We start from the raw sequence: 25528 nt of genomic DNA on the forward strand, positions 1-25528 counted from the left end.
AACCAAAATAATGAGTTAATTAAGGGGGTGTGTCACAATATTTATCCATTTAACCACCATACATACAGTATCACCTGTTGTGTATTGACCTACCCAAAATAATAAGGGGGACTTGTCACTATTCAGTATGGATGTGTCCATTTAACCACCATTAAACCAGTAAAATATTTTGGGGGACACATTTTGGGGGATCCATTTCAGTATGGATGTGTACCTGGTTGGGGTTTGTTAAACCTGGGGTAACAACATTTTGGGGGACTTGCCACTAGCCTATTCAGTATGGATGTGTACCTGGTTGGGGTTTGTTAAACCTGGGGTAACAACATTTTGGGGGACTTGCCACTAGCCTATTCAGTATGGATGTGTACCTGGTTGGGGTTTGTTAAACCTGGGGTAACAACATTTTGGGGGACTTGCCACTAGCCAGTATGGATGTGTACCTGTGACAGCATTAAAGCAGCAGTATGACTGGGTAAAGGGCTGTGGTCATGTAGGGTGTAGATCTGCCCCGGGCCAGAGGGGGGCAGTGTTTCTCTGAGTACTGCCGAGGTCAACACAGTCAGCTGCTCCACAGAGGAAGACACACAGAGCGACAGCAGACGGTCATGCAGCTCCACTGGCAGCCTGGGGACAACACACAGGTTACCATGACAACACGCTACTGCGACCACCCAATACCATGGGGAAGGCAAGCGTGCATGTTTTTGTTTCAGCCCAGCTATAAAACACATGAAAATTCAACTATGGTCTTCCACTCTTTACAGATATGACAACACCTGCAACCCTCTCCAGGACCAGAGAGACACACAGTCTTACTGTACTAGGTGCTAGGGTTTAGGGTACCTCCTAGTGTACTAGGTGGAGGCCATGATCAGGTGTAGTCAGTTAGGGTTTAGGGTGTAGGGTACCTCCTAGTGTACTAGGTTGAGGCCATGATCAGGTGTAGTCAGTTAGGGTTTAGGGTACCTCCTAGTGTACTTGGTTGAGGCCATGATCAGGTGTAGTCAGTTAGGGTGTAGGGTACCTCCTAGTGTACTAGGTTGAGGCCATGATCAGGTGTAGTCAGTTAGGGTTTAGGGTGTAGGGTTTAGGGTACCTCCTAGTGTACTAGGTGGAGGCCATGATCAGGTGTAGTCAGTTAGGGTGTAGGGTACCTCCTAGTGTACTAGGTTGAGGCCATGATCAGGTGTAGTCAGTTAGGGTTTAGGGTGTAGGGTACCTTATAGTGTACTAGTGGAGGCCATGATCAGGTGTAGTCAGTTAGGGTTTAGGGTACCTCCTAGTGTACTTGGTTGAGGCCATGATCAGGTGTAGTCTAGGGTTGAGGCCATGATCATGGTGTAGTCAGTTAGGGTTTAGGTGTACCTCCTAGTGTACTAGGTTGAGGCCAGATCAGGTGTAGTCAGTTAGGGTTTAGGGTTTAGGGTACCTAGTGTACTTGGTGGAGGTCATGATCAGGTGTAATCAGTTAGGGTTTAGGGTGTAGGGTTTAGGGTACCTCCTAGTGTACTAGGTGGAGGCCATGATCAGGTGTAGTCAGTTAGGGTGTAGGGTACCTCCTAGTGTACTAGGTGGAGGCCATGATCAGGTGTAGTCAGTTAGGGTTTAGGGTGTAGGGTACCTCCTAGTGTACTAGGTTGAGGCCATGATCAGGTGTAGTCAGTTAGGGTTTAGGGTACCTCCTAGTGTACTTGGTTGAGGCCATGATCAGGTGTAGTCAGTTAGGGTGTAGGGTACCTCCTAGTGTACTAGGTTGAGGCCATGATCAGGTGTAGTCAGTTAGGGTTTAGGGTGTAGGGTACCTTATAGTGTACTAGGTGGAGGCCAAGATCAGGTGTAGTCAGTTAGGGTTTAGGGTGTAGGGTACCTAGTGTACTTGGTGGAGGTCATGATCAGGTGTAATCAGTTAGGGTTTAGGGTGTAGGGTTTAGGGTACCTCCTAGTGTACTTGGTGGAGGCCATGATCAGGTGTCGTCCGTTAGGGTTTAGGGTGTAGGGTACCTCCTAGTGTACTAGGTGGAGGCCATGATCAGGTGTAGTCAGTTAGGGTTTAGGGTTTAGGGTACCTCCTAGTGTACTTGGTGGAGGCCATGATCAGGTGTAGTCAGTTAGGGTTTAGGGTGTAGGGTACCTTATAGTGTACTAGGTGGAGGCCATGATCAGGTGTAGTCAGTTAGGGTTTAGGGTACCTCCTAGTGTACTAGGTGGAGGCCATGATCAGGTGTAGTCAGTTAGGGTGTAGGGTACCTCCTAGTGTACTAGGTGGAGGCCATGATCAGGTGTAGTTAGGGTTTAGGGTGTAGGGTACCTCCTAGTGTACTTGGTTGAGGCCATGATCAGGTGTCATCAGTTAGGGTGTAGGGTTTAGGGTGTAGGGTTTAAGGTACCTCCTAGTGTACTAGGTGGAGGCCATGATCAGGTGTAGTCAGTTAGGGTGTAGGGTTTAGGGTGTAGGGTACCTCCTAGTGTACTTGGTTGAGGCCATGATCAGGTGTAGTCAGTTAGGGTTTAGGGTGTAGGGTACCTCCTAGTGTACTTGGTTGAGGCCATGATCAGGTGTAGTCAGTTAGGGTTTAGGGTGTAGGGTACCTCCTAGTGTACTTGGTTGAGGCCATGATCAGGTGTAGGCAGTTAGGGTTTAGGGTGTAGGGTACCTCCTAGTGTACTTGGTTGAGGCCATGATCAGGTGTAGTCAGTTAGGGTGTAGGGTACCTCCTAGTGTACTAGGTTGAGGCCATGATCAGGTGTAGTCAGTTAGGGTTTAGGGTACCTCCTAGTGTACTTGGTTGAGGCCATGATCAGGTGTAGTCAGTTAGGGTGTAGGGTACCTCCTAGTGTACTAGGTTGAGGCCATGATCAGGTGTAGTCAGTTAGGGTTTAGGGTGTAGGGTACCTTATAGTGTACTAGGTGGAGGCCAAGATCAGGTGTAGTCAGTTAGGGTTTAGGGTGTAGGGTACCTCCTAGTGTACTTGGTGGAGGTCATGATCAGGTGTAATCAGTTAGGGTTTAGGGTGTAGGGTTTAGGGTACCTCCTAGTGTACTAGGTGGAGACCATGATCAGGTGTAGTCAGTTAGGGTGTAGGGTACCTCCTAGTGTACTAGGTGGAGGCCATGATCAGGTGTAGTCAGTTAGGGTTTAGGGTGTAGGGTACCTCCTAGTGTACTAGGTGGAGGCCAAGATCAGGTGTAGTCAGTTAGGGTTTAGGATGTAGGGTTTAGGGTGTAGGGTACCTCCTAGTGTACTTGGTTGAGGCCATGATCAGGTGTAGTCAGTTAGGGTTTAGGGTACCTCCTAGTGTACTTGGTTGAGGCCATGATCAGGTGTAGTCAGTTAGGGTGTAGGGTTTAGGATACCTCCTAGTGTACTAGGTGGAGGCCATGATCAGGTGTAGTCAGTTAGGGTTTAGGGTACCTCCTAGTGTACTTGGTTGAGGCCATGATCAGGTGTAGTCAGTTAGGGTTTAGGGTACCTCCTAGTGTACTTGGTTGAGGCCATGATCAGGTGTAGTCAGTTAGGGTTTGTAGGGTACCTCCTAGTGTACTAGGTTGAGGCCATGATCAGGTGTAGTCAGTTAGGGTTTAGGGTACCTCCTAGTGTACTTGGTTGAGGCCATGATCAGGTGTAGTCAGTTAGGGTGTAGGGTACCTCCTAGTGTACTAGGTTGAGGCCATGATCAGGTGTAGTCAGTTAGGGTTTAGGGTGTAGGGTACCTTATAGTGTACTAGGTGGAGGCCAAGATCAGGTGTAGTCAGTTAGGGTTTAGGGGTAGGGTACCTAGTGTACTTGGTGGAGGTCATGATCAGGTGTAATCAGTTAGGGTTTAGGGTGTAGGGTTTAGGGTACCTCCTAGTGTACTAGGTGGAGACCATGATCAGGTGTAGTCAGTTAGGGTGTAGGGTACCTCCTAGTGTACTAGGTGGAGGCCATGATCAGGTGTAGTCAGTTAGGGTTTAGGGTGTAGGGTACCTCCTAGTGTACTAGGTTGAGGCCATGATCAGGTGTAGTCAGTTAGGGTTTAGGGTACCTCCTAGTGTACTTGGTTGAGGCCATGATCAGGTGTAGTCAGTTAGGGTGTAGGGTACCTCCTAGTGTACTAGGTTGAGGCCATGATCAGGTGTAGTCAGTTAGGGTTTAGGGTGTAGGGTACCTTATAGTGTACTAGGTGGAGGCCAAGATCAGGTGTAGTCAGTTAGGGTTTAGGGTGTAGGGTACCTAGTGTACTTGGTGGAGGTCATGATCAGGTGTAATCAGTTAGGGTTTAGGGTGTAGGGTTTAGGGTACCTCCTAGTGTACTAGGTGGAGACCATGATCAGGTGTAGTCAGTTAGGGTGTAGGGTACCTCCTAGTGTACTAGGTGGAGGCCATGATCAGGTGTAGTCAGTTAGGGTTTAGGGTGTAGGGTACCTCCTAGTGTACTAGGTGGAGGCCAAGATCAGGTGTAGTCAGTTAGGGTTTAGGATGTAGGGTTTAGGGTGTAGGGTACCTCCTAGTGTACTTGGTTGAGGCCATGATCAGGTGTAGTCAGTTAGGGTTTAGGGTGTAGGGTACCTAGTGTACTTGGTGGAGGTCATGATCAGGTGTAATCAGTTAGGTTTAGGGTGTAGGGTTTAAGGTACCTCTAGTGTACTAGGTGGAGGCCATGATCAGGTGTAGTCAGTTAGGGTGTAGGGTTTAGGGTGTAGGGTACCTCCTAGTGTACTTGGTTGAGGCCATGATCAGGTGTAGTCAGTTAGGGTTTAGGGTGTAGGGTACCTCCTAGTGTACTTGGTTGAGGCCATGATCAGGTGTAGTCAGTTAGGGTTTAGGGTGTAGGGTACCTCCTAGTGTACTTGGTTGAGGCCATGATCAGGTGTAGGCAGTTAGGGTTTAGGGTGTAGGGTACCTCCTAGTGTACTTGGTTGAGGCCATGATCAGGTGTAGTCAGTTAGGGTGTAGGGTACCTCCCTAGTGTACTAGGTTGAGGCCATGATCAGGTGTAGTCAGTTAGGGTTTAGGGTACCTCTAGTGTACTTGGTTGAGGCCATGATCAGGTGTAGTCAGTTAGGGTGTAGGGTACCTCCTAGTGTACTAGGTTGAGGCCATGATCAGGTGTAGTCAGTTAGGGTTTAGGGTGTAGGGTACCTTATAGTGTACTAGGTGGAGGCCAAGATCAGGTGTAGTCAGTTAGGGTTTAGGGTGTAGGGTACCTCCTAGTGTACTTGGTGGAGGTCATGATCAGGTGTAATCAGTTAGGGTTTAGGGTGTAGGGTTTAGGGTACCTCCTAGTGTACTAGGTGGAGACCATGATCAGGTGTAGTCAGTTAGGGTGTAGGGTACCTCCTAGTGTACTAGGTGGAGGCCATGATCAGGTGTAGTCAGTTAGGGTTTAGGGTGTAGGGTACCTCCCTAGTGTACTAGGTGGAGGCCAAGATCAGGTGTAGTCAGTTAGGGTTTAGGATGTAGGGTTTAGGGTGTAGGGTACCTCCTAGTGTACTTGGTTGAGGCCATGATCAGGTGTAGTCAGTTAGGGTTTAGGGTACCTCCTAGTGTACTTGGTTGAGGCCATGATCAGGTGTAGTCAGTTAGGGTGTAGGGTTTAGGATACCTCCTAGTGTACTAGGTGGAGGCCATGATCAGGTGTAGTCAGTTAGGGTTTAGGGTACCTCCTAGTGTACTTGGTTGAGGCCATGATCAGGTGTAGTCAGTTAGGGTTTAGGGTACCTCCTAGTGTACTTGGTTGAGGCCATGATCAGGTGTAGTCAGTTAGGGTGTAGGGTACCTCCTAGTGTACTAGGTTGAGGCCATGATCAGGTGTAGTCAGTTAGGGTTTAGGGTACCTCCTAGTGTACTTGGTTGAGGCCATGATCAGGTGTAGTCAGTTAGGGTGTAGGGTACCTCCTAGTGTACTAGGTTGAGGCCATGATCAGGTGTAGTCAGTTAGGGTTTAGGGTGTAGGGTACCTTATAGTGTACTAGGTGGAGGCCAAGATCAGGTGTAGTCAGTTAGGGTTTAGGGTGTAGGGTACCTAGTGTACTTGGTGGAGGTCATGATCAGGTGTAATCAGTTAGGGTTTAGGGTGTAGGGTTTAGGGTACCTCCTAGTGTACTAGGTGGAGACCATGATCAGGTGTAGTCAGTTAGGTGTAGGGTACCTCCTAGTGTACTAGGTGGAGGCCATGATCAGGTGTAGTCAGTTAGGGTTTAGGGTGTAGGGTACCTCCTAGTGTACTAGGTTGAGGCCATGATCAGGTGTAGTCAGTTAGGGTTTAGGGTACCTCCTAGTGTACTTGGTTGAGGCCATGATCAGGTGTAGTCAGTTAGGGTGTAGGGTACCTCCTAGTGTACTAGGTTGAGGCCATGATCAGGTGTAGTCAGTTAGGGTTTAGGGTGTAGGGTACCTCCTAGTGTACTTGGTTGAGGCCATGATCAGGTGTAGTCAGTTAGGGTTTAGGGTGTAGGGTACCTAGTGTACTTGGTTGAGGCCATGATCAGGTGTAGGCAGTTAGGTTTAGGGTGTAGGGTACCTCCTAGTGTACTTGGTTGAGGCCATGATCAGGTGTAGTCAGTTAGGGTGTAGGGTACCTCCTAGTGTACTAGGTTGAGGCCATGATCAGGTGTAGTCAGTTAGGGTTTAGGGTACCTCCTAGTGTACTTGGTTGAGGCCATGATCAGGTGTAGTCAGTTAGGGTGTAGGGTACCTCCTGGTGTACTAGGTTGAGGCCATGATCAGGTGTAGTCAGTTAGGGTTTAGGGTGTAGGGTACCTCCTAGTGTACTTGGTGGAGGTCATGATCAGGTGTAATCAGTTAGGGTTTAGGGGTGTAGGGTTTAGGGTACCTCCTAGTGTACTAGGTGGAGACCATGATCAGGTGTAGTCAGTTAGGGTGTAGGGGTACCTCCTAGTGTACTAGGTGGAGGCCATGATCAGGTGTAGTCAGTTAGGGTTTAGGTGTAGGGTACCTCCTAGTGTACTAGGTGGAGGCCAAGATCAGGTGTAGTCAGTTAGGGTTTAGGATGTAGGGTTTAGGGTGTAGGGTACCTCCTAGTGTACTTGGTTGAGGCCATGATCAGGTGTAGTCAGTTAGGTTTAGGGTACCTCCTAGTGTACTTGGTTGAGGCCATGATCAGGTGTAGTCAGTTAGGGTGTAGGGTTTAGGGTACCTCCTAGTGTACTAGGTGGAGGCCATGATCAGGTGTAGTCAGTTAGGTTTAGGGTACCTCCTAGTGTACTTGGTGGAGGCCATGATCAGGTGTAGTCAGTTAGGGTGTAGGGTACCTCCTAGTGTACTTGGTTGAGGCCATGATCAGGTGTAGTCAGTTAGGGTTTAGGGTGTAGGGTACCTCCTAGTGTACTAGGTGGAGGCCATGATCAGGTGTAGTCAGTTAGGGTTTAGGGTACCTCCCTAGTGTACTTGGTGGAGGCCATGATCAGGTGCAGTCAGTTAGTGTTTAGGGTACCTCCTAGTGTACTAGGTGGATGCCATGATCAGGTGTAGTCAGTTAGGTTGTAGGGTACCTCCTAGTGTACTAGGTGGAGGCCATGATCAGGTGTAGTTAGGGTTTAGGTGTAGGGTACCTCCTAGTGTACTTGGTTGAGGCCATGATCAGGTGTCATCAGTTAGGGTGTAGGGTTTAGGGTGTAGGGTTTAAGGTACCTCCTAGTGTACTAGGTGGAGGCCATGATCAGGTGTAGTCAGTTAGGGGTGTAGGGTTTAGGGGTGTAGGGTATCCCCTCCTAGTGTACTTGGTTGAGGCCATGATCAGGTGTAGTCAGTTAGGGTTTAGGGTGTAGGGTACTCCTAGTGTACTTGGTTGAGGCCATGATCAGGTGTAGTCAGTTAGGGTTTCGGGTTTAGGGTACCTCCTAGTGTACTTGGTGGAGGCCATGATCAGGTGTAGTCAGTTAGGGTTTCGGGTTTAGGGTACCTCCTAGTGTACTTGGTGGAGGCCATGATCAGGTGTAGTCAGTTAGGGTTTAGGGTGTAGGGTTTAGGGTACCTCCTAGTGTACTTGGTGGAGGCCATGATCAGGTGTCGTCCGTTAGGGTTTAGGGTGTAGGGTACCTCCTAGTGTACTAGGTGGAGGCCATGATCAGGTGTAGTCAGTTAGGGTTTAGGGTTTAGGGTACCTCCTAGTGTACTTGGTGGAGGCCATGATCAGGTGTAGTCAGTTAGGGTTTAGGGTTTAGGGTACCTCCTAGTGTACTAGGTGGAGGCCATGATCAGGTGTAGTCAGTTAGGGTGTAGGGTACCTCCTAGTGTACTAGGTGGAGGCCATGATCAGGTGTAGTTAGGGTTTAGGGTGTAGGGTACCTCCCTAGTGTACTAGGTGGAGGCCATGATCAGGTGTAGTCAGTTTGGGTGTAGGGTTTAGGGTGTAGGGTACCTCCTAGTGTACTTGGTTGAGGCCATGATCAGGTGTAGTCAGTTAGGGTTTAGGGTGTAGGGTACCTCCTAGTGTACTTGGTTGAGGCCATGATCAGGTGTAGTCAGTTAGGTTTAGGGTGTAGGGTACCTCCTAGTGTACTTGGTTGAGGCCATGATCAGGTGTAGGCAGTTAGGGTTTAGGGTGTAGGGTACCTCCTAGTGTACTTGGTTGAGGCCATGATCAGGTGTAGTCAGTTAGGGTGTAGGGTACCTCCTAGTGTACTAGGTTGAGGCCATGATCAGGTGTAGTCAGTTAGGGTTTAGGGTACCTCCTAGTGTACTTGGTTGAGGCCATGATCAGGTGTAGTCAGTTAGGGTGTAGGGTACCTCCTAGTGTACTAGGTTGAGGCCATGATCAGGTGTAGTCAGTTAGGGTTTAGGGTGTAGGGTACCTCCTAGTGTACTTGGTGGAGGTCATGATCAGGTGTAATCAGTTAGGTTTAGGGTGTAGGGTTTAGGTACCTCCTAGTGTACTAGGTGGAGACCATGATCAGGGTAGTCAGTTAGGGTGTAGGGTACCTCCTAGTGTACTAGGTGGAGGCCATGATCAGGTGTAGTCAGTTAGGGTTTAGGGTGTAGGGTACCTCCTAGTGTACTAGGTGGAGGCCAAGATCAGGTGTAGTCAGTTAGGGTTTAGGATGTAGGGTTTAGGGTGTAGGGTACCTCCTAGTGTACTTGGTTGAGGCCATGATCAGGTGTAGTCAGTTAGGGTTTAGGGTACCTCCTAGTGTACTTGGTTGAGGCCATGATCAGGTGTAGTCAGTTAGGGTGTAGGGTACCTCCTAGTGTACTAGGTTGAGGCCATGATCAGGTGTAGTCAGTTAGGGTTTAGGGTGTAGGGTACCTTATAGTGTACTAGGTGGAGGCCAAGATCAGGTGTAGTCAGTTAGGGTTTAGGGTGTAGGGTACCTCCTAGTGTACTTGGTGGAGGTCATGATCAGGTGTAATCAGTTAGGGTTTAGGGTGTAGGGTTTAGGGTACCTCCTAGTGTACTAGGTGGAGACCATGATCAGGTGTAGTCAGTTAGGGTGTAGGGTACCTCCTAGTGTACTAGGTGGAGGCCATGATCAGGTGTAGTCAGTTAGGGTTTAGGGTGTAGGGGTACCTCCTAGTGTACTAGGTGGAGGCCAAGATCAGGTGTAGTCAGTTAGGGTTTAGGATGTAGGGTTTAGGGTGTAGGGTACCTCCTAGTGTACTTGGTTGAGGCCATGATCAGGTGTAGTCAGTTAGGGTTTAGGGTACCTCCTAGTGTACTTGGTTGAGGCCATGATCAGGTGTAGTCAGTTAGGGTGTAGGGTTTAGGATACCTCCTAGTGTACTAGGTGGAGGCCATGATCAGGTGTAGTCAGTTAGGGTTTAGGGTACCTCCTAGTGTACTTGGTTGAGGCCATGATCAGGTGTAGTCAGTTAGGGTTTAGGGTACCTCCTAGTGTACTTGGTTGAGGCCATGATCAGGTGTAGTCAGTTAGGGTGTAGGGTACCTCCTAGTGTACTAGGTTGAGGCCATGATCAGGTGTAGTCAGTTAGGGTTTAGGGTACCTCCTAGTGTACTTGGTTGAGGCCATGATCAGGTGTAGTCAGTTAGGGTGTAGGGTACCTCCTAGTGTACTAGGTTGAGGCCATGATCAGGTGTAGTCAGTTAGGGTTTAGGGTGTAGGGTACCTTATAGTGTACTAGGTGGAGGCCAAGATCAGGTGTAGTCAGTTAGGTTTAGGGTGTAGGGTACCTAGTGTACTTGGTGGAGGTCATGATCAGGTGTAATCAGTTAGGGTTTAGGGTGTAGGGTTTAGGGTACCTCCTAGTGTACTAGGTGGAGACCATGATCAGGTGTAGTCAGTTAGGGTGTAGGGTACCTCCTAGTGTACTAGGTGGAGGCCATGATCAGGTGTAGTCAGTTAGGGTTTAGGGTGTAGGGTACCTCCTAGTGTACTAGGTTGAGGCCATGATCAGGTGTAGTCAGTTAGGGTTTAGGGTACCTCCTAGTGTACTTGGTTGAGGCCATGATCAGGTGTAGTCAGTTAGGGTGTAGGGTACCTCCTAGTGTACTAGGTTGAGGCCATGATCAGGTGTAGTCAGTTAGGGTTTAGGGTGTAGGGTACCTTATAGTGTACTAGGTGGAGGCCAAGATCAGGTGTAGTCAGTTAGGGTTTAGGGTGTAGGGTACCTAGTGTACTTGGTGGAGGTCATGATCAGGTGTAATCAGTTAGGGTTTAGGGTGTAGGGTTTAGGGTACCTCCTAGTGTACTAGGTGGAGACCATGATCAGGTGTAGTCAGTTAGGTGTAGGGTACCTCCTAGTGTACTAGGTGGAGGCCATGATCAGGTGTAGTCAGTTAGGGTTTAGGGTGTAGGGTACCTCCTAGTGTACTAGGTGGAGGCCAAGATCAGGTGTAGTCAGTTAGGGGTTTAGGATGTAGGGTTTAGGGTGTAGGGTACCTCCTAGTGTACTTGGTTGAGGCCATGATCAGGTGTAGTCAGTTAGGTTTAGGGTGTAGGGTACCTAGTGTACTTGGTGGAGGTCATGATCAGGTGTAATCAGTTAGGGTTTAGGGTGTAGGGTTTAAGGTACCTCCTAGTGTACTAGGTGGAGGCCATGATCAGGTGTAGTCAGTTAGGGTGTAGGGTTTAGGGTGTAGGGTACCTCCTAGTGTACTTGGTTGAGGCCATGATCAGGTGTAGTCAGTTAGGTTTAGGGTGTAGGGTACCTCCTAGTGTACTTGGTTGAGGCCATGATCAGGTGTAGTCAGTTAGGGTTTAGGGTGTAGGGTACCTCCTAGTGTACTTGGTTGAGGCCATGATCAGGTGTAGGCAGTTAGGGTTTAGGGTGTAGGGTACCTCCTAGTGTACTTGGTTGAGGCCATGATCAGGTGTAGTCAGTTAGGTGTAGGGTACCTCCTAGTGTACTAGGTTGAGGCCATGATCAGGTGTAGTCAGTTAGGGTTTAGGGTACCTCCTAGTGTACTTGGTTGAGGCCATGATCAGGTGTAGTCAGTTAGGGTGTAGGGTACCTCCTAGTGTACTAGGTTGAGGCCATGATCAGGTGTAGTCAGTTAGGGTTTAGGGTGTAGGGTACCTCCTAGTGTACTTGGTGGAGGTCATGATCAGGTGTAATCAGTTAGGGTTTAGGGTGTAGGGTTTAGGGTACCTCCTAGTGTACTAGGTGGAGACCATGATCAGGTGTAGTCAGTTAGGGTGTAGGGTACCTCCTAGTGTACTAGGTGGAGGCCATGATCAGGTGTAGTCAGTTAGGGTTTAGGGTGTAGGGTACCTCCTAGTGTACTAGGTGGAGGCCAAGATCAGGTGTAGTCAGTTAGGGTTTAGGATGTAGGGTTTAGGGTGTAGGGTACCTCCTAGTGTACTTGGTTGAGGCCATGATCAGGTGTAGTCAGTTAGGGTTTAGGGTACCTCCTAGTGTACTTGGTTGAGGCCATGATCAGGTGTAGTCAGTTAGGGTGTAGGGTTTAGGGTACCTCCTAGTGTACTAGGTGGAGGCCATGATCAGGTGTAGTCAGTTAGGGTTTAGGGTACCTCCTAGTGTACTTGGTGGAGGCCATGATCAGGTGTAGTCAGTTAGGGTGTAGGGTACCTCCTAGTGTACTTGGTTGAGGCCATGATCAGGTGTAGTCAGTTAGGGTTTAGGGTGTAGGGTACCTCCTAGTGTATTAGGTGGAGGCCATGATCAGGTGTAGTCAGTTAGGGTTTAGGGTACCTCCTAGTGTACTTGGTGGAGGCCATGATCAGGTGCAGTCAGTTAGTGTTTAGGGTACCTCCTAGTGTACTAGGTGGATGCCATGATCAGGTGTAGTCAGTTAGGTTGTAGGGTACCTCCTAGTGTACTAGGTGGAGGCCATGATCAGGTGTAGTTAGGGTTTAGGTGTAGGGTACCTCCTAGTGTACTTGGTTGAGGCCATGATCAGGTGTCATCAGTTAGGGTGTAGGGTTTAGGGGTGTAGGGTTTAAGGTACCTCCTAGTGTACTAGGTGGAGGCCATGATCAGGTGTAGTCAGTTAGGGTGTAGGGTTTAGGTGTAGGGTACCTCCTAGTGTACTTGGTTGAGGCCATGATCAGGTGTAGTCAGTTAGGTTTAGGGTGTAGGGTACCTCCTAGTGTACTTGGTTGAGGCCATGATCAGGTGTAGTCAGTTAGGTTTCGGGTTTAGGTACCTCCTAGTGTACTTGGTGGAGGCCATGATCAGGTGTAGTCAGTTAGGGTTTCGGGTTTAGGGTACCTCCTAGTGTACTTGGTGGAGGCCATGATCAGGTGTAGTCAGTTAGGTTTAGGGTGTAGGGTTTAGGGTACCTCCTAGTGTACTTGGTGGAGGCCATGATCAGGTGTCGTCCGTTAGGTTTAGGGTGTAGGGTACCTCCTAGTGTACTAGGTGGAGGCCATGATCAGGTGTAGTCAGTTAGGGTTTAGGGTTTAGGGTACCTCCTAGTGTACTTGGTGGAGGCCATGATCAGGTGTAGTCAGTTAGGGTTTAGGGTGTAGGGTACCTTATAGTGTACTAGGTGGAGGCCATGATCAGGTGTAGTCAGTTAGGGTTTAGGGTACCTCCTAGTGTACTAGGTGGAGGCCATGATCAGGTGTAGTCAGTTAGGGTGTAGGGTACCTCCTAGTGTACTAGGTGGAGGCCATGATCAGGTGTAGTTAGGGTTTAGGGTGTAGGGTACCTCCTAGTGTACTAGGTGGAGGCCATGATCAGGTGTAGTCAGTTAGGGTGTAGGGTTTAGGGTGTAGGGTACCTCCTAGTGTACTTGGTTGAGGCCATGATCAGGTGTAGTCAGTTAGGGTTTAGGGTGTAGGGTACCTCCTAGTGTACTTGGTTGAGGCCATGATCAGGTGTAGTCAGTTAGGGTTTAGGGTGTAGGGTACCTCCTAGTGTACTTGGTTGAGGCCATGATCAGGTGTAGGCAGTTAGGGTTTAGGGTGTAGGGTACCTCCTAGTGTACTTGGTTGAGGCCATGATCAGGTGTAGTCAGTTAGGTGTAGGGTACCTCCTAGTGTACTAGGTTGAGGCCATGATCAGGTGTAGTCAGTTAGGGTTTAGGGTACCTCCTAGTGTACTTGGTTGAGGCCATGATCAGGTGTAGTCAGTTAGGGTGTAGGGTACCTCCTAGTGTACTAGGTTGAGGCCATGATCAGGTGTAGTCAGTTATGGTTTAGGGGTGTAGGGTACCTCCTAGTGTACTTGGTGGAGGTCATGATCAGGTGTAATCAGTTAGGTTTAGGGTGTAGGGTTTAGGGTACCTCCTAGTGTACTAGGTGGAGACCATGATCAGGTGTAGTCAGTTAGGGTGTAGGGTACCTCCTAGTGTACTAGGTGGAGGCCATGATCAGGTGTAGTCAGTTAGGGTTTAGGGTGTAGGGTACCTCCTAGTGTACTAGGTGGAGGCCAAGATCAGGTGTAGTCAGTTAGGGTTTAGGATGTAGGGTTTAGGGTGTAGGGTACCTCCTAGTGTACTTGGTTGAGGCCATGATCAGGTGTAGTCAGTTAGGGTTTAGGGTACCTCCTAGTGTACTTGGTTGAGGCCATGATCAGGTGTAGTCAGTTAGGGTGTAGGGTTTAGGGTACCTCCTAGTGTACTAGGTGGAGGCCATGATCAGGTGTAGTCAGTTAGGGTTTAGGGTACCTCCTAGTGTACTTGGTGGAGGCCATGATCAGGTGTAGTCAGTTAGGGTGTAGGGTACCTCCTAGTGTACTTGGTGGAGGCCATGATCAGGTGTAGTCAGTTAGGGTTTAGGGTACCTCCTAGTGTACTTGGTGGAGGCCATGATCAGGTGCAGTCAGTTAGTGTTTAGGGTGTAGGCTTTAGGGTACCTCCTAGTGTACTTGGTTGAGGCCATGATCAGGTGTAGTCAGTTAGGGTTTCGGGTTTAGGGTACCTCCTAGTGTACTTGGTGGAGGCCATGATCAGGTGTAGTCAGTTAGGGTTTCGGGTTTAGGGTACCTCCTAGTGTACTTGGTGGAGGCCATGATCAGGTGTAGTCAGTTAGGGTTTAGGGTGTAGGGTTTAGGGTACCTCCTAGTGTACTTGGTGGAGGCCATGATCAGGTGTCGTCCGTTAGGGTTTAGGGTGTAGGGTACCTCCTAGTGTACTAGGTGGAGGCCATGATCAGGTGTAGTCAGTTAGGGTTTAGGGTTTAGGGTACCTCCTAGTGTACTTGGTGGAGGCCATGATCAGGTGTAGTCAGTTAGGGTTTAGGGTGTAGGGTACCTTATAGTGTACTAGGTGGAGGCCATGATCAGGTGTAGTCAGTTAGGGTGTAGGGTACCTCCTAGTGTACTTGGTTGAGGCCATGATCAGGTGTAGTCAGTTAGGGTTTAGGGTGTAGGGTACCTCCTAGTGTACTAGGTGGAGGCCATGATCAGGTGTAGTCAGTTAGGGTTTAGGGTACCTCCTAGTGTACTTGGTGGAGGCCATGATCAGGTGCAGTCAGTTAGTGTTTAGGGTGTAGGCTTTAGGGTACCTCCTAGTGTACTTGGTTGAGGCCATGATCAGGTGTAGTCAGTTAGGGTTTCGGGTTTAGGGTACCTCCTAGTGTACTTGGTGGAGGCCATGATCAGGTGTAGTCAGTTAGGGTTTCGGGTTTAGGGTACCTCCTAGTGTACTTGGTGGAGGCCATGATCAGGTGTAGTCAGTTAGGGTTTAGGGTGTAGGGTTTAGGGTACCTCCTAGTGTACTTGGTGGAGGCCATGATCAGGTGTCGTCCGTTAGGGTTTAGGGTGTAGGGTACCTCCTAGTGTACTAGGTGGAGGCCATGATCAGGTGTAGTCAGTTAGGGTTTAGGGTTTAGGGTACCTCCTAGTGTACTTGGTGGAGGCCATGATCAGGTGTAGTCAGTTAGGGTTTAGGGTGTAGGGTACCTTATAGTGTACTAGGTGGAGGCCATGATCAGGTGTAGTCAGTTAGGGTGTAGGGTACCTCCTAGTGTACTTGGTTGAGGCCATGATCAGGTGTAGTCAGTTAGGGTTTAGGGTGTAGGGTACCTCCTAGTGTACTAGGTGGAGGCCATGATCAGGTGTAGTCAGTTAGGGTTTAGGGTACCTCCTAGTGTACTTGGTGGAGGCCATGATCAGGTGCAGTCAGTTAGTGTTTAGGGTGTAGGCTTTAGGGTACCTCCTAGTGTACTTGGTTGAGGCCATGATCAGGTGTAGTCAGTTAGGGTTTCGGCTTTAGGGTACCTCCTAGTGTACTAGGTGGAGGCCATGATCAGGTGTAGTCAGTTAGGGTTTAGGGTTTAGGGTACCTCCTAGTGTACTTGGTGGAGGCCATGATCAGGTGTAGTCAGTTAGGGTTTAGGGTGTAGGGTACCTTATAGTGTACTAGGTGGAGGCCATGATCAGGTGTAGTCAGTTAGGGTTTAGGGTACCTCCTAGTGTACTAGGTGGAGGCCATGATCAGGTGTAGTCAGTTAGGGTGTAGGGTACCTCCTAGTGTACTAGGTGGAGGCCATGATCAGGTGTAGTTAGGGTTTAGGGTGTAGGGTACCTCCTAGTGTACTTGGTTGAGGCCATGATCAGGTGTCATCAGTTAGGGTGTAGGGTTTAGGGTGTAGGGTTTAAGGTACCTCCTAGTGTACTAGGTGGAGGCCATGATCAGGTGTAGTCAGTTAGGGTGTAGGGTTTAGGGTGTAGGGTACCTCCTAGTGTACTTGGTTGAGGCCATGATCAGGTGTAGTCAGTTAGGGTTTAGGGTGTAGGGTACCTCCTAGTGTACTTGGTTGAGGCCATGATCAGGTGTAGTCAGTTAGGGTTTAGGGTGTAGGGTACCTCTAGTGTACTTGGTTGAGGCCATGATCAGGTGTAGGCAGTTAGGGTTTAGGGTGTAGGGTACCTCCTAGTGTACTTGGTTGAGGCCATGATCAGGTGTAGTCAGTTAGGGTGTAGGGTACCTCCTAGTGTACTAGGTTGAGGCCATGATCAGGTGTAGTCAGTTAGGGTTTAGGGTACCTCCTAGTGTACTTGGTTGAGGCCATGATCAGGTGTAGTCAGTTAGGTGTAGGGTACCTCCTGGTGTACTAGGTTGAGGCCATGATCAGGTGTAGTCAGTTAGGGTTTAGGGTGTAGGGTACCTCCTAGTGTACTTGGTGGAGGTCATGATCAGGTGTAATCAGTTAGGGTTTAGGGTGTAGGGTTTAGGGTACCTCCTAGTGTACTAGGTGGAGACCATGATCAGGTGTAGTCAGTTAGGGTGTAGGGTACCTCCTAGTGTACTAGGTGGAGGCCATGATCAGGTGTAGTCAGTTAGGGTTTAGGGTGTAGGGTACCTCCTAGTGTACTAGGTGGAGGCCAAGATCAGGTGTAGTCAGTTAGGGTTTAGGATGTAGGGTTTAGGGTGTAGGGTACCTCCTAGTGTACTTGGTTGAGGCCATGATCAGGTGTAGTCAGTTAGGGTTTAGGGTACCTCCTAGTGTACTTGGTTGAGGCCATGATCAGGTGTAGTCAGTTAGGGTGTAGGGTTTAGGGTACCTCCTAGTGTACTAGGTGGAGGCCATGATCAGGTGTAGTCAGTTAGGGTTTAGGGTACCTCCTAGTGTACTTGGTGGAGGCCATGATCAGGTGTAGTCAGTTAGGGTGTAGGGTACCTCTAGTGTACTTGGTTGAGGCCATGATCAGGTGTAGTCAGTTAGGGTTTAGGGTGTAGGGTACCTCCTAGTGTACTAGGTGGAGGCCATGATCAGGTGTAGTCAGTTAGGGTTTAGGGTACCTCCTAGTGTACTTGGTGGAGGCCATGATCAGGTGCAGTCAGTTAGTGTTTAGGGTACCTCCAGTGTACTAGGTGGATGCCATGATCAGGTGTAGTCAGTTAGGTTGTAGGGTACCTCCTAGTGTACTAGGTGGAGGCCATGATCAGGTGTAGTTAGGGTTTAGGGTGTAGGGTACCTCCTAGTGTACTTGGTTGAGGCCATGATCAGGTGTCATCAGTTAGGGTGTAGGGTTTAGGTGTAGGGTTTAAGGTACCTCCTAGTGTACTAGGTGGAGGCCATGATCAGGTGTAGTCAGTTAGGGTGTAGGGTTTAGGGTGTAGGGTACCTCCTAGTGTACTTGGTTGAGGCCATGATCAGGTGTAGTCAGTTAGGGTTTAGGGTGTAGGGTACCTCCTAGTGTACTTGGTTGAGGCCATGATCAGGTGTAGTCAGTTAGGGTTTCGGGTTTAGGGTACCTCCTAGTGTACTTGGTGGAGGCCATGATCAGGTGTAGTCAGTTAGGGTTTCGGGTTTAGGGTACCTCCTAGTGTACTTGGTGGAGGCCATGATCAGGTGTAGTCAGTTAGGGTTTAGGGTGTAGGGTTTAGGGTACCTCCTAGTGTACTTGGTGGAGGCCATGATCAGGTGTCGTCCGTTAGGGTTTAGGGTGTAGGGTACCTCCTAGTGTACTAGGTGGAGGCCATGATCAGGTGTAGTCAGTTAGGGTTTAGGGTTTAGGGTACCTCCTAGTGTACTTGGTGGAGGCCATGATCAGGTGTAGTCAGTTAGGGTTTAGGGTTTAGGGTACCTCCTAGTGTACTAGGTGGAGGCCATGATCAGGTGTAGTCAGTTAGGGTGTAGGGTACCTCCTAGTGTACTAGGTGGAGGCCATGATCAGGTGTAGTTAGGGTTTAGGGTGTAGGTACCTCCTAGTGTACTAGGTGGAGGCCATGATCAGGTGTAGTCAGTTTGGGTGTAGGGTTTAGGGTGTAGGGTACCTCCTAGTGTACTTGGTTGAGGCCATGATCAGGTGTAGTCAGTTAGGGTTTAGGGTGTAGGGTACCTCCTAGTGTACTTGGTTGAGGCCATGATCAGGTGTAGTCAGTTAGGGTTTAGGGTGTAGGGTACCTCCTAGTGTACTTGGTTGAGGCCATGATCAGGTGTAGGCAGTTAGGGTTTAGGGTACCTCCTAGTGTACTTGGTTGAGGCCATGATCAGGTGTAGTCAGTTAGGGTGTAGGGTACCTCCTAGTGTACTAGGTTGAGGCCATGATCAGGTGTAGTCAGTTAGGGTTTAGGGTACCTCCTAGTGTACTTGGTTGAGGCCATGATCAGGTGTAGTCAGTTAGGGTGTAGGGTACCTCCTAGTGTACTAGGTTGAGGCCATGATCAGGTGTAGTCAGTTAGGGTTTAGGGTGTAGGGTACCTCCTAGTGTACTTGGTGGAGGTCATGATCAGGTGTAATCAGTTAGGGTTTAGGGTGTAGGGTTTAGGGTACCTCCTAGTGTACTAGGTGGAGACCATGATCAGGTGTAGTCAGTTAGGGTGTAGGGTACCTCCTAGTGTACTAGGTGGAGGCCATGATCAGGTGTAGTCAGTTAGGGTTTAGGGTGTAGGGTACCTCCTAGTGTACTAGGTGGAGGCCAAGATCAGGTGTAGTCAGTTAGGGTTTAGGATGTAGGGTTTAGGGTGTAGGGTACCTCCTAGTGTACTTGGTTGAGGCCATGATCAGGTGTAGTCAGTTAGGGTTTAGGGTACCTCCTAGTGTACTTGGTTGAGGCCATGATCAGGTGTAGTCAGTTAGGGTGTAGGGTTTAGGGTACCTCCTAGTGTACTAGGTGGAGGCCATGATCAGGTGTAGTCAGTTAGGGTTTAGGGTACCTCCTAGTGTACTTGGTGGAGGCCATGATCAGGTGTAGTCAGTTAGGGTGTAGGGTACCTCCTAGTGTACTTGGTTGAGGCCATGATCAGGTGTAGTCAGTTAGGGTTTAGGGTGTAGGGTACCTCCTAGTGTACTAGGTGGAGGCCATGATCAGGTGTAGTCAGTTAGGGTTTAGGGTACCTCCTAGTGTACTTGGTGGAGGCCATGATCAGGTGCAGTCAGTTAGTGTTTAGGGTGTAGGGTTTAGGGTACCTCCTAGTGTACTTGGTTGAGGCCATGATCAGGTGTAGTCAGTTAGGGTTTCGGGTTTAGGGTACCTCCTAGTGTACTTGGTGGAGGCCATGATCAGGTGTAGTCAGTTAGGGTTTCGGGTTTAGGGGACCTCCTAGTGTACTTGGTGGAGGCCATGATCAGGTGTAGTCAGTTAGGGTTTAGGGTGTAGGGTTTAGGGTACCTCCTAGTGTACTTGGTGGAGGCCATGATCAGGTGTCGTCCGTTAGGGTTTAGGGTGTAGGGTACCTCCTAGTGTACTAGGTGGAGGCCATGATCAGGTGTAGTCAGTTAGGGTTTAGGGTTAGGGTACCTCCTAGTGTACTTGGTGGAGGCCATGATCAGGTGTAGTCAGTTAGGGTTTAGGGTGTAGGGTACCTTATAGTGTACTAGGTGGAGGCCATGATCAGGTGTAGTCAGTTAGGGTTTAGGGTACCTCCTAGTGTACTAGGTGGAGGCCATGATCAGGTGTAGTCAGTTAGGGTGTAGGGTACCTCCTAGTGTACTAGGTGGAGGCCATGATCAGGTGTAGTTAGGGTTTAGGGTGTAGGGTACCTCCTAGTGTACTTGGTTGAGGCCATGATCAGGTGTCATCAGTTAGGGTGTAGGGTTTAGGGTGTAGGGTTTAAGGTACCTCCTAGTGTACTAGGTGGAGGCCATGATCAGGTGTAGTCAGTTAGGGTGTAGGGTTTAGGGTACCTCCTAGTGTACTTGGTTGAGGCCATGATCAGGTGTAGTCAGTTAGGGTTTAGGGTGTAGGGTACCTCCTAGTGTACTTGGTTGAGGCCATGATCAGGTGTAGTCAGTTAGGGTTTAGGGTGTAGGGTACCTCCTAGTGTACTTGGTTGAGGCCATGATCAGGTGTAGGCAGTTAGGGTTTAGGGTGTAGGGTACCTCCTAGTGTACTTGGTTGAGGCCATGATCAGGTGTAGTCAGTTAGGGTTTAGGGTGTAGGGTTTAGGGTACCTCCTAGTGTACTAGGTTGAGGCCATGATCAGGTATAGTCAGTTAGGGTTTAGGGTGTAGGGTACCTCCTAGTGTACTTGGTGGAGACCATGATCAGGTGTAGTCAGTTAGGGTTTAGGGTACCTCCTAGTGTACTTGGTGGAGGCCATGATCAGGTGTAGTCTCTGGAGTGAGTCGATGACATCATGGCCGTGTTCTTTACCCATCAGCTGCTTGGTGATCCTGCAGTAGAACTTCTGTAGCTCCTCCTCCCCGATCTCCCTGGAAACAACATCACAGCCGTCACCCTCATGCAGCTACGGGTCAATGGTGAACGACTCCAGAGAGGTGTACTACAAGGTCAATGAGTTAGCCAGCTAACTTTCATTATCAGAAATAACTGGTGATTTTCTGATTTATTATGAAACCTAAACTTGTTGGTTGTTGAATCAATTAGACCACGCCCATATCAAGTTTATCTTTAAAAATATATATTTTCAGAATAATTTGGCAAGTTAGCTGTGTAAAGGCGGAGGCCATGATCAGGTGTAGTCAGTTAGGGTTTAGGGTACCTCCTAGTGTACTTGGTGGAGGCCATGATCAGGTGTAGTCAGTTAGGGTTTAGGGTTTAGGGTGTAGGGTACCTCCTAGTGTACTTGGTGGAGGCCATGATCAGGTGTAGTCAGTTAGGGTTTAGGGTTTAGGGTGTAGGGTACCTCCAAGCTACTCTCTGGTTATCTACGTGCGTAACTGCATATGGGTGGAGTCGTTGTTTTGAGGGCAGGGGAATCTTTTTGTTGCGTCCCACCCAGAGAGGAAGTCAGTGTAGTGGATATCCACTAGGGGGAACCAGAGTAGCCGAGGCACTCTTTTTGACTCTGGCTAATGACGACGATTATACTTCTGGATCCGGTGTTATATGCCTGTTTACAGATGCAAGCTACATGTCAGGCTAGTCTGGTGTTATATACCTGTTTACAGATGCTAGCTACATGTCAGGCTAGTCTGGTGTTATATACCTGTTTACAGATGCTAGCTATATGTCAGGCTAGTCAGGTGTTATATGCCTGTTTACAGATGCAGATCAGGCTAGTCAGGTGTTATATGCCTGTTTACAGATGCTAGCTACATGTCAGGCTAGTCTGGTGGCCTGTTTACAGATGCTAGCTACATGTCAGGCTAGTCTGGTGTTATATACCTGTTTACAGATGCTAGCTACATGTCAGGCTAGTCTGGTGTTATATACCTGTTTACAGATGCTAGCTACATGTCAGGCTAGTCTGGTGTTATATACCTGTTTACAGATGCTAGTTACATGTCAGGCTAGTCTGGTGTTATATACCTGTTTACAGATGCTAGTTACATGTCAGGCTAGTCTGGTGTTATATACCTGTTTACAGATGCTAGTTACATGTCAGGCTAGTCTGGTGTTATATACCTGTTTACAGATGCTAGTTACATGTCAGGCTAGTCTGGTGTTATATACCTGTTTACAGATGCTAGCTACATGTCAGGCTAGTCTGGTGTCATATGCCCGTTTACCCGCCAAAGCCCCCACCATTTCTCCTTTACCCAAATCCAGATAGCCGATGTTCTGAAAGAGCTGCACAATCTGGACCCCTACAAATCAGCCGGGCTAGACAATCTGGACCCTCTCTTTCTAAAATTATCTGCAGAAATTGTTGCCACCCCTTTTACCAGCCTGTTCAACCTCTCTTTTATATAGTCTGATTCCTAAAGACTGGAAAGCTGCTGCGGTCATCCCCCTCTTCAAAGGGGGCACTCTAGACCCAAACTGCTGCGGTCATCCCCCTCTTCAAAGGGGGTGACACTCTAGACCCAAACTGCTGCGGTCATCCCCCTCTTCAAAGGGGGTGACAATCTAGACCCAAACTGCTGCGGTCATCCCCCCTTCAAAGGGGTGACACTTAGACCCAAACTGGGTCATCCCCCTCTTCAAAGGGGGTGACACTCTAGACCCAAACTGCTGCGGTCATCCCCCTCTTCAAAGGGGGTGACACTCTAGACCCAAACTGCTGCGGTCATCCCCCTCTTCAAAGGGGGTGACACTCTAGACCCAAACTGCTGCGGTCATCCCCCTCTTCAAAGGGGGGGACACTCTAGACCCAAACTGCTGCGGTCATCCCCCTCTTCAAAGGGGGTCTAGACTGCTGCGGTCATCCCCTCTTCTAGACCCAAACTGCTGTCATCCCCCTCTTCAAAGGGGTGACACTCTAGGCTGCGGTCATCCCCCTCTTCAAAGGGGTGACACTCTAGACCCAAACTGCTGCGGTCATCCCCTCTTCAAAGGGGTGACACTCTAGACCCAAACTGCTGCGGTCATCCCCCTCTTCAAAGGGGGACACTCTAGACCCAAATCCCCCTCTTCAAAGGGGTGACACTCTAGACCCAAACTGCTGCGGTCATCCCCCTCTTCAAAGGGGTGACACTCTAGACCCAAACTGCTGCGGTCATCCCCTCTTCAAAGGGGGTGACACTCTAGACCCAAACTGCTGCGGTCATCCCCCTCTTCAAAGGGGACACTCTAGACCCAAACTGCTGCGGTCATCCCCCTCTTCAAAGGGGGAGACACTCTAGACCCAAACTGCCTCAGACCTATATCTATCCTACCCTGTCTTTCTAAGGTCTTCGAAAGCCAAGTTAACAAACAGATTACTGACCATTTCCAATCCCACCAGACCTTCTCCGCTATGCAATCTGGTTTCAGAGCTGGTCATGGGTGCACCTCAGCCACGCTCAAGGTTCTAAACGACATCATAACCGCCATCGATAAGAAACATTACTGTGCAGCCGTATTCATCGACCTGGCCAAGGCTTTCGACTCTGTCAATCACAACATTCTTATTGGCAGACTCGACAGCCTTGGTTTCTCAAATGATTGCCTCGCCTGGTTTACCAACTACTTCTCTGATAGAGTTCAGTGTGTCAAATCGGAGGGCCTGTTGTCTGGACCTCTGACAGTCTCTATGGGAGTGCCACAGGGTTCAATTCTCGGGCCGACTCTCTTTTCTGTATACATCAATGATGTTGCTCTTGCTGCTGGTGATTCTCTGATCCACCTCTACTCAGACGACACCATTCTGTATACTTCTGGCCCTCCTTGGACACTGTGTTAACTAACCTCCAGACGAGCTTCAATGCCATACAACTCTCCTTCCGTGGCCTCCAACTGCTCTTAAATGCAAGTAAACTAAATGCATGCTTTTCAAGCGATCGCTGCCCAAACCTGCTCGCCCGTCCAGCATCACTACTCTGGACGGCTCTGACTTAGAATACGTGGACAACTACAAATACCTGGGTGTCTGGTTAGACTGTAAACTCTCCTTCCAGACTCACATTAAGCATCTCCAATCCAAAATTAATTCTAGAATCAGCTTCCTATATCGCAACAAAGCATCCTTCACTCATGCTGCCAAACATACCCTCGTAAAACTGATCATCCTACCGATCTCGACTTCGGTGATGATCTATAAAATAGCCTCCAACACTCTACTCAACAAACTGGATGCAGTCGATCACAGTGCCATCCGTTTTGTCACCAAAGCCCCATTCACTACCCACCATTGTGACCTGTACGCTCTCGTTGGTTGGCCCTCGCTTCATACTTGTCGCCAGACCCACTGGCTCCAGGTTATCTACAAGTCTCTACTACACGCGCTCCAGCAGGTATACCTCACCGGTCACCCCCAAAGCCAATTCCTCCTTTGGTCGTCTTTCCTTCCAGTTCTCTGCTGCCCATGACTGGAACGAATTGCAAAAACCTCTGAATCTGGAGAATCACATCTCCCTCACTAACTTTAAGCACCAGCTGTCAGAGCAGTTCACAGATCACTGCACCACACAGCCCATCTGTAAACAGCCCATCTGTAAACAGCCCATCTGTAAACAGCCCATATATCTACCTCATCCCCATACTGGTATTTATTTATTTTGCTCCTTTGCACCCCAGTATCTCTACCTGCACATTCATTTTCTGCCGATCTACCATTCCAGTGTTTTAATTGCTATGTTGTAATTACTTCGCCACCATGGCCTATTTATTTCTCTAACTTACCTCCATTTGCACTCACTGTATATAGACTTTTTGTTTTCTTTTGTTCTACTGTATTATTGACTGTATGTTTTGTTTATTCCATGTGTAACTCTGTGTTGTTGTATGTGTCGAACTGCTTTGCTTTATCTTGGCCAGGTCGCAGTTGTAAATGAGAACTTCTTCTCAACTAGCCTACCTGGTTAAATAAAGGTGAAATAAAAAAATAAAAAATAAACAGCCATTTTTATTTAATTTGTTTGATGTAATATTGAAGAGTGGGACAACATTGCACAATCAACAGCCTGATCAACTCCATACGAAGGAGATGCGCTGCATGAGGACAAATGTGGTAACAGATACTGACGGGTTTTCTTAACCACGCCCCTACCCCTTTTTTACAAGTATCTGTATTCTCAGTCATGTGACATCTATTGATTAGGGCCTAAAATATTTTACTTAAATTGACTGATTTCCTTCTAGTAACTCACTAAAATCTTTGAAATGGTTGCGTTTATATTTTTGTTCGGTGTACCTTGCAACTCGGTTTGTTAGTTGCGCAGTGACAAGAGCACGTTAACACCAAACAACATGACAGCAGCGGGGTACGACGGACAGAAGCAGGCGGAGAACAGTGTCCTTTCACCGGCTTGACTCTGTTCTGAACACCGCTAACTGCCGGGTCTTACCTGGCTTGTTTGACCAAACTCTCTGTTCCTGCTGAATACATCGTAGCAGTCCAGACAAGTTGTCCGCTGGGGAAATATGTCCGACCGACAATCCACGTGAATCCTCTACTAGTTCCGCGTTTGTCAGCGAGCCTGCCCCCGTTTACACCGTGACGTGTTTTATTACGCTTTATTTTTTTAACCAGGCAAGTCAGAACAAATACTTATTTACAATGACGGCTCACCCCGGACAACACCGGACGATGCCCTATAGGGACTCCCAATCATGGCCGGATGTGATACAGCCCGGGTTTGATCCAGGACTGTAGTGATGCGTCTTGTACTGAGATGCAGTGGCTTAGACCGCTGCGCCACTCGGACATCTTCACGGACATGATCACTGTTCCAGGGACATCAGCTTATAGAAAATCCCAATATGGCTGCCCAATTACAAAAATATATATATTATTTTGTATTATTATTATTTTATTAACACCAAATCAATACAAAAGTACGGGAAAACAAGTATATATAAAGAATAACAAAGGATGTTTGGGCTGGGGCGGGGCTAAGGGGTACAATATCACATTACACAATGACCTTAAGGGGCGGGGCTGGGGG

At 48.8% G+C, this 25528-nt stretch overlaps 1 protein-coding gene across 2 annotated transcripts in view; it reads right to left on the minus strand.

Moving 5' to 3' along the window:
• The window catches only part of LOC135567231 (AP-5 complex subunit zeta-1-like), a 28779-nt gene extending 3742 nt beyond the window's left edge, over positions 1–25037 (minus strand). The window contains exons 1-4 of one of the 2 annotated variants that reach the window (XR_010462293.1): positions 24929–25037; positions 20333–20470; positions 271–624; positions 1–118 (exon numbers count right to left, since the gene is read on the minus strand). The exon at positions 1–118 is cut by the window's left edge and continues 376 nt beyond it. Coding sequence is in view for 1 of the 2 variants with exons in the window: in XM_065014655.1 (XP_064870727.1) it covers positions 441–624; positions 20333–20470; positions 24929–24969 (363 nt within the window). In the remaining variant the exon portion in view is untranslated. The remainder of the gene's footprint in view (positions 119–270; positions 625–20332; positions 20471–24928) is intronic. The other variant, XM_065014655.1, reaches the window with a different exon arrangement.
• Between the last annotated feature and the right edge of the window lie 491 nt (positions 25038–25528).

The sequence above is a fragment of the Oncorhynchus nerka genome, unplaced genomic scaffold, assembly GCF_034236695.1.
Source record: "Oncorhynchus nerka isolate Pitt River unplaced genomic scaffold, Oner_Uvic_2.0 unplaced_scaffold_2334, whole genome shotgun sequence".
NCBI classification, from domain to species: domain Eukaryota; kingdom Metazoa; phylum Chordata; class Actinopteri; order Salmoniformes; family Salmonidae; genus Oncorhynchus; species Oncorhynchus nerka.